General features: G+C 37.0%; 1 protein-coding gene across 1 annotated transcript; it reads left to right on the forward strand.

Moving 5' to 3' along the window:
• The first annotated feature begins 2,196 nt into the window (after window positions 1–2,196).
• On the forward strand, window positions 2,197–8,328 carry LOC142234205 (uncharacterized). The gene is made up of 2 exons (XM_075305298.1): window positions 2,197–7,382; window positions 7,446–8,328. The coding sequence occupies exons 1-2, from the start codon at window positions 2,197–2,199 to the stop codon at window positions 8,326–8,328; spliced, it is 6,069 nt and encodes a 2,022-aa protein (XP_075161413.1).
• The last annotated feature ends 1,089 nt before the right edge of the window (window positions 8,329–9,417 follow it).

The following is a 9,417-nucleotide window of genomic DNA, read 5'->3' on the forward strand; positions in this document are numbered from 1 at the left end:
GAACTTTGTTACGCAACTATAATGAGCCATAAAAGAAGGTAAGTTAAGTGTTGTTATCAAGTGATTTTGAAAGGTGTGAGTTGATATTTGATCTCATATACGTGTATGTCACTCTGAAATTCACATGAGATAATAAGAGAGAATTTAATATTAAGCAATTCTTGCGCGGGTTAATAATAGACAATTTATTCGAACACGAAAGACGTGGACATTTCATGTAAAGGTCTCATACTAGCGATACTAATTTGTTGACAGACCTCCTTTATTTAGCATAGAAGATGATGTTGTGAAATGTGCAATGTAAGAGAGTTTTTCTGCTATCATATTAATTATTGCTCTGCTATACTTCTTAAGAGTGCTACTACGTATCACCAATCATATGTTAATGTCACATTTATGTAAATATCTCTTTTAATGACGCTCTCTTTGGGTAACAAATGGTAGCCTTATTGCTTCTTCAGTTCAGTTTAACATAGTAGACACATCCACAGCATTTTAATGGCAATGTGATTTTTTTATCAATGCATACATGTTGATAGTTCTAATCCGCAATTCATGACAGACGGTGAAAGAAATTTCAGAGTGAATTAAAACAAAATAAAACAGGAGAATACTGAAACTATATCCAATTTCGTAAAAAAAAAAAAAAATAAATAATCAAAGAAACATAAATAATTAAAGCGGATAAACGAGAATAAGTTATGAAAAGTCAAATGACATTCCTCTTGTTATGAATGCTTCACCTAAATGTTCGTAAAGAATCATACTAGAAATTAATCTGTGAAAAGTGGTTGATTCTATATTTGAGACACATTGCGAAATGAATTATTTAGTATAGTGTGGTCCACGGGGTTATTGTTTGGAGCCAGTGAAAAACCACTGGATAATTTACACAACGTGGATATTGCTTGTGCGAGAGGTGAATTTGTGTATGGTATCGATGACATTCGATAATAAATGTATGATGCAATTGTCCCAAGGATTATCGAGGTTCGGCTGTGCAAATTGAACAGAGGAATTGTATAGACATGAGGGGTCACAAGAATCAAACGAAGTTCTCGAAATATCATGGAATCTAGTAAGTTTTTTTTCCGAATATTTCAATACAAATTTACGACATTTATGTGGGAACATTTAAAAGGCTGTAAAGAGTGAACATTCTTGATAATAGTGGAACTTCACAATGAATTTTTTAATTCTGTGGGTTGAATGAAATTTTAAAAATATATGAGAGAATAGTTTCCGTGAACTATATTTCTATACATAATAGTTCATCACATAAATTAATTGCATGTCTTGATACCGTTTAATAAAACTTTAACTGCTTTGTTTTTGTCATTTAGAACAAAAATACATGTATAAAAATTTATCTAAGGAATATAATAATGAATGGCATGTACAAAGATTTGGAAAATTGTAAACCCAAATTTCCCTGTAAGTTTGATTTCATACATAAGTAAGGATAATTCAAATATCTATCTTCATTGGTTCGAACGAAAGTGAGTTCGATTCCAACAGTCCAATGTTATGAAGATCTCTGGAATAAGTTCTTAATTACACAAAATCCATTGAAAATAAAACATTAAAAAGTATTGCATTGAACCTCAATAGTGATAACATTAATTTATATCTTGCACAAGTCTCTGTTCATAATTATCGAACAATTCATGTTATATTACAGACTAAAGATACATTTTATTTTTAATAATGATGTTGTGAAAAAAGGTTATTTTTTAACGAATGAATTGCCCTTCAAAATTAAATATCGAGAATACGATTCACCTTTCTTATTTGAAGTTTCAAACAGCATCTATTTAAATTTACCGTTGTGGTAAACTATTGAGGAGAGGTGTATTGAAATTGATTAAGCAAACCATCTGGAAAGGGCTCGTGCAGGATCTATATATTACAATCAATCCTACTACAGTGCTATATTACTTTGTATCCACAGCGGATAGGATAAAATTTATACTGGATATATTAGGACATCGTCGTGTGAGGTGAATTTGTTGTTGACTTAATGAATTTTGGGCAATTTCCCAGGACTTTACGGCAATTAATTTGAGTTTTACATTGTAAATTGGAGGAATGAAAGTGTAATTTATGAAGTGGTTTTTCGAACACACGTAGAGAAACAATCACCATAACGTACAAGTTATCTGGCTTTTCCTTTGATATTGTCACAATTGAGACATGATGTCAAGGAAGTTCATTTTCTATTCGGATCAAGTGGTCACTTATTGTGCCGCCTTTGCAGACTTCAAGGAAGTACGTACTCTGTCAGACCTTGAAGTAGAGTTAGAAGAGTTGGAGCGCATATATCGAAGATTAGTTGATGAATATGAATCCTCTATGACTTCCGATGATACAACAAGCAAGGAGGAGGAGTTGCAATCAACCCAGTCCAAATTTGCTGCATCTCTCAAGTCGTACAAAGAGTGTAAAGCGGCCTTGCTAGATCTCATTTTCATAGAGAAGCAGAAGTTGACTACTGCACGGATGGACGATACTTGCCAAAGGACGAGTTCACCATCCGACACTTTAGGATATTCATTGAAAGTTCCACCCTGTGATACGGAAGTTTTTAGTGGAGGATATGACAAGTGGCCCGGTTTCAGGGATATGTTTTCAGCTATATACGGGAAACATCCAAAATTGTCACCTGCCCAGAAGCTTTTTCATCTAAGAGCAAAGACTCGGGGGGAAGCAAATCAGATCGTGAAAAGATTTGCACTTACGGACTCCAACTATGAGTTGGCATGGAAAGCGTTAGGGGAACGTTATGAAAATAAGCGGCTACTTGTGAATCAGCAACTTAGAAAGATTTTCGATCTCGAGGCCATAAATGTGGAAAAAAGTAAGAATTTGCGAAACTTGCAATTCACTATTAACAACTGTTTAGATATTCTGAAATCTTACAATATATCAGTTGTTAGTTGGGATCCTATATTAGTGTTCTGGGTTACATCGAAACTACCTCAAGAAACTTTGTCAGCTTGGGAAGGTTCTATACGGAACCATAAAGAAATGCCATGCTGGGATAGTCTCAATGAATTTATAACAAACCGCTTAGACTTTTTGGAGTCTATCAACGACATCAGAAATCCCAGCTCTTCTGAAGCGACAACTTCTCGGAAGTCGCAAAATTTTAATGTTAAATCTGATACTACGTATCGAAATTGTAGAGTATGTAAACAAAACCATGCTCTACGATTCTGTTCGAAATTTAAATCGATGTCTCTTACGGAGAAAAGAAAATTTGTCGTTGACAACGAAATTTGTGAAAATTGCTTGTTTTACGGCCATTCAAAGTCAAATTGCAAAAGCGACAAGGTATGTCAGGAATGCAATCAAAAGCATCATACGTTGTTGCATCCAGGAATTGATAATACCCGATCTCAGGTTAGTCGACGTATACCTGGAAATCCATCGTCTTTTCATATTTCTACTCAGGAGGATGAACAGTCGCACACATCGATTCCTGCAGTGGAAGAGGTACAAATGAATTTTTCAGAATGTGGATTGGGGACAATTCTCCCTACAGTACTAGTGGATTTGGAACATTTAGGAAACCGTTTTACAATTCGTGCATTTCTTGATCAGGGGTCTCAAGAAACATTCATAGCTCATCGGATTGTAACTCAATTAGGCCTTCATACAAAGAAATCATTAACGAGGATATCCGGACTTGGGGGTGCCTTGCTGGAGACCTCTACCAAGATATGTAGTCTAAAGTTACGATCGAGAAAGTCTACTTTTGCTCTGGAGACAACTGCAATAGTAATATCCAATCTCAATCACCTTATGCCGGCGTCCTCACAAAATATCACAGATTGGGAGGGACTAAATCAAATTGAGTTAGCTGATCCAATGTTTTATAAAACTGCGCGAATTGACATGTTAATAGGGAGTGATATACTACCATGCATATTGAAAGCAGGTATTCATAGAAATATATCGGGAAATCTATTGGCCCAAGATTCGGAATTTGGTTGGTACATTAGTGGGCCTCAGAATTCAAAATGTGTCACGAGTTTTGCGGCATGGGTAACTCAGTCAACCAGGTCCCTTAATGATGAGGTTAGAAGATTTTGGGAAAGTGAGGAAATTCCTAATGAAGCACCAAGATCAGAAGAGGATTTGGAATGTGAAGATATTTATGCTAGGACCACGGTTCGAAGAAGTGACGGCAGATATGTCGTAAGACTGCCATTTCAGAAAGCATTTCCAAAGGAAATATTTCTAGGGTCTTCGCGAAGGGCTGCCTTGGGCCAATTCTGTAGGTTGGAAAAAACTTTAAAAAATTCTCCAGCTCTTTCCGACGAATATATTCGTGTTCTACAAGAATATATTGCAATGGATCATATGTCACCTGTTTCAAATACCGAATTATACGACGATGTAACATACAGAACATTTTACTTGCCCCATCATGCTGTAATAAAACCAGAAAGAAACTCGACCAAAGTTCGAGTTGTATTCAATGCATCGAAAAAGTCTACGACTGGTTTATCTTTAAATGATATACTTTACACGGGGCCAACGCTCCAAAATGATTTAATGAACGTCATTCTACGATGGCGCATTTTCCAATATGTTTTTAATGGCGATATAGAAAAAATGTATCGTCAGATTGTAATTGATGAACGCGACCGTCAATATCAACGATGTTTATTTAGGGACGCGGATTCGGGGAATTTAAAGGATTTTGAACTGAAGACAGTAACGTTTGGAGTGAATTGTGCACCGTACCTTGCGATTAGAACATTATTACAGCTAAGTATCGATGGAGAGGATACTCATCCTGTCGCGGCGAAGACACTTCGAGATCATATATACGTGGATGATGTTTTGGCAGGTGCACATACGATAGCGGACGCAAAAACCCATTTATGCGAGTTGGTTGACTTGCTATCCTCGGCGGGGTTCCCCTTGAAGAAAATCACTGCTAATCATACAGAAATAATTGAAAGCGTACAAAAAGAAGATTTGCTCAGGGAAGAATTTTTAAAGTTAGAAGATTTCAGTGATTCTAAAACTCTTGGGATACGATGGAATGCAATGAAAGACGTCTTTTTTTATAATGTCTACGACATAAAAATTCCATCCGAATATATTACGAAAAGGGAAATTCTGTCTATAGTGGCCAAGATATTTGATCCAGCGGGTTGGCTAGCTCCAATAATAATAACCGCGAAAATTCTATTGCAACAGCTATGGATGGATGGTACAGATTGGGACGAAAAGGTAAAAGCACATTCTTTGAAAAAATGGGATGAATTTGTAGAAAACTTTTCCGAAATCCCTAGTATAAAAATACCCCGTTGGATAGGATACACTCCAAACGCTGGCATACAAATTCACGGATTTTGCGATGCTTCGGAAAAAGCATATTGTGCATGTGTATATATAAGAGTTTTTCTGTCAAAACGGGAAATTTCTTCTAACTTATTGGTCTCAAAAAGCAAGGTTGCACCTTTGAAGACTATAAGTTTGCCAAGATTAGAATTATGTGGAGCAGTGCTCCTTGCTCGGCTCATAAAATGTGCGGCCCAAAATCTGAATTTCGAACTAAAAAACATATTTTTATGGTGTGATTCTACGATCACATTAGCTTGGATCAGTAAGCCACCGTATCAATGGAAGACATACGTTGCCAATAGAGTATCCAAAATTCTTGATCTGGTGGGAAATTCTAATTGGTTACATGTTCAAAGTGTTGATAATCCAGCAGACCTAGGAACGAGGGGATGTACGGCTTCTGAACTAAAAGAAAACAGTCTTTGGTGGCATGGACCTCATTGGCTCAGGAAGGATTCGTCGGTCTGGCCCCAACAGCCGGTAGTACCGGAACACTCCATAGAAAAGAAAATATCTACTTTTCACACAGCTACGGAACAAGAAGATGTGCTGGACCGGTTTTCCTCATATCATCGTGCTTTACGGGTTTTGGCATATATGTTTCGATTTTTTCACAAATGCCGTCGAATGAACAATTTCACATTTTCGGATACACTGATCACCTCACAGGAGATAAACTTCGTCAAGCATCGTATGATAATGTTGGCACAGCGTGTGTATTTTTTCCTTGATTACAACCAGATAGCTTCAAAGTTGTCGGTCAGTCCAAAAAGTAGGTTGTTGACTTTGAATCCTTTCTTGGACAACGATGGACTTTTGCGAGTTAATGGTAGACTATCCAATTCGGATTTAAGCTTCAATGAGAGGCACCCTATTATATTACCAGAGAAGTCAAAATTCTGCAAGTTACTGGTGGAATTCACACATAAAGTACTTATGCATGCTGAGCATCAAAATATGCTTAGATACATTCGCCAGGAATTCTACATTATAAGACTTAAAAGCATTATCAGACAATGCATTCGGACTTGTAAGATATGTACGATATACAAACATAAGATTCGTAATCAAATTATGGCTGCTTTGCCTCCAGAGAGATGTGTTTACTCACCACCTTTTACGAACACGGGCATAGACTTCGCAGGTCCCTTTGAGATTAAAACGTCCAGACTTCGCAATGCTAGATTGGAAAAGGGATATGCTGTGGTATTTGTTTGTTTTTCAACTCGTGCCATTCACTTGGAAACATGTTCGTCTCTTACGTCGGATGCCTTCCTTGCGGCATTTGATAGGTTTGTAGGGCGACGAGGGTACCCTGCTAAGGTCTTTTCTGACAATGGGACTAATTTCGTTGGAGCTAACCGAATACTTGTTAACGAACATAAGAAATTTTTACAATCTGCAGAAAAGTCTTTAGTGGACAAATACAGCGTACATGGATGTAGTTGGCATTTCATTCCCCCTCAAGCACCGCATATGGGTGGACTGTGGGAAGCAGGAGTGAAAAGTATGAAAGTTCACCTAAAAAAGGTTGCCGGAAACCTCAAATATACGTTCGAGGAGTTTTCCACACTCTTAATTCGAATAGAAAGCATCCTCAACTCTCGCCCGATTTCTCCGATTAGTGAAACTCCATCGGATCTTATTGCGTTGACTCCAGGACATTTTTTAAAGGGGTCACCATTAACTGCAATACCGGAAGACTATTCCGACAACATTTCTATTACAAACAGATGGCAACGTTTAAAAGTATTACAACTTCAATTTGCAAAACGGTGGAAATTTGAATATATATCTGAACTACAAAAAAGGTATAAATGGAAAACTTCTCAGCATAACTTGAAAGAGAACGATTTTGTTATTGTAAAAGACGATAATTTACCTCCAACCGAATGGAAGTTAGGGCGAGTCATTAAGGTATTCACAGGGAACGATTCTAAAGTACGGGTAGCGGAAATACGAACTCAGAACGGAATTATAACACGTCCACTTATAAAATTATGCATTTTACCATACGTTCAGTAACAACTCACACTAATCTTAATCTCTTGTATAACAAACTTAACTTTCTACACATTTAACAGCACCCAAGTTTGTAAAGTCTGTAACGACAATCATCACCTGCGTTTCTGCACAAAGTTCAATAGAATGCCTGTCTTAGAGCGAGTGAGAGTGGCCAAGGAAAAAGGATACTGCTTTAACTGCCTATGTGCATCTCACACCAGAGAATGGTGTCGTTCACGTAACACCTGTGAGGTTTGTAACCGAAACCATCATACAAAACTTCATTTGGATCGTCCAACCGAGAGAAAAGGAAAACATTGTTTAACAAAATCATCCAATAAGAAATCGGCAGCTCTTCGGAAAGAAATGTCTCGAATCGATTCCACATTCACATCTAAAAGTGTTCGATCAAATGATTCGTCATTAAATATTTCTGATTCAACATGCAGCTTGGGAGGTTGTCATATAAAAAATCGTCTAGGTGGGCGTTATAACAAACACGTATTTTTGCCAACGGCGATAGCTAGGGCCGTTACTAAAATTGGGACCAACAAGACTCGTATCATGCTAAATTCCGGGGCAACTGAAACAGTGATTCTAAGATCCTTTGTGAAAAGCAGCCATATCCAAACAACAAAAACAAATGGTAATGAATTTTGCACTGTTAATTTACAATCATTCCACGATACCGCCATGAAGGTCCAGATTCGTGGAATAGTTAGAGATAAATTTAATTCACCTCTTCCACACAAGGTCCCTAGTAAAATATTGGAAGATACTTATAGTCAAATTCCAGATTTGGCTGATCCCCATTTCTACCACCCGGTCAACATCGACATAATGATCGCCAACGATGAGATGCCCAAGATACTCAAAGCGGGGCTAATACAAACAGCGAGCCACATGCCCATCGCTCAAAGCACAGTATTTGGATGGGTCATTTCTGGAGCCCGGTATTATTAATGTTGCGATACTGCAAGAGGCCGCGCCATGTTAAACTATGTTTAACGAAAATATAATTATGATACACGCCTGATATAACATATCTAAAACATGAATTGTATTTAAATGAAATTTTTTAATTATCTGAATGAATTTTAAATTTGTATTACTTTCCTATATAAGAAAATCTCTTTCTTACAAAAACGTAACTATACAGAAATTATTTATACACTATGGGAACTCTTTTTTTCGCAAGTGGATAAACAATTTCCCATATATGAGAAACTACTAAAATTACATCGCTTACCGCTGAATGTAATCAATCATGGCTTCCCCATTCTATGCTTACCAACATATAGTCATTCCCATAAAAGAGAGTCTAGCGGTAAGACATACTAAACGACAATCAATAAACCCAACTTGAAATTCTGAAAAACAATTTTTGGTTCTTTTCTTTTATTTTCATATTGGGAACTTTTCTTTTTCTTTACAATCTGTGAGTAATATACAAAATTAATACAGTCCTATATCGTAAAACTCACAGAACTGTACATAATTACTGTAGTGTTTTTCAGGCTGAAATATTGGCAATAAGACTGGTGGTGAGATGTAATGTTCCAATATATACTCAGACAGTCAACCTGCAATAAAATCCTTGGATTCTGTGTTCCTTAACTCGACGGCCGACTTAAACGGCCATCGACTGTCGCAAATCTCTCAATAAGATGGCTGAGCAGTACAATATTCACCTAATATGGGGCCAGGCCATAGGAACATAAAGAGGAACTGCGAATACTCACCTTAAAGCGTAAGCGAATTTTAGGAGCATACAGTTTAAATTACTGGCGAACCTGGAAAATGTTAACATAAGCAGTCTGCTAATGTTTTTGGAAAAATCTGACTGGTTCAACAGAAGAAAATAATCGAGAAGTTTCAGCGGTTAATATTAGAAATGCTAATATGTAATAGGTACTTTTAGTTAATGTGGTATGACAATGGACTGAATAGTCTCAGTGAACCTGAAACTTCATCGGGCTGCCACTTTAACCTAACCCAACCTTGGACTAGAGTTAATAGTCTCCATGGGATGGAGACTATGAGGACTCTATA

Source organism: Haematobia irritans, chromosome 1 (assembly GCF_050003625.1).
Source record: "Haematobia irritans isolate KBUSLIRL chromosome 1, ASM5000362v1, whole genome shotgun sequence".
NCBI lineage: Eukaryota > Metazoa > Arthropoda > Insecta > Diptera > Muscidae > Haematobia > Haematobia irritans.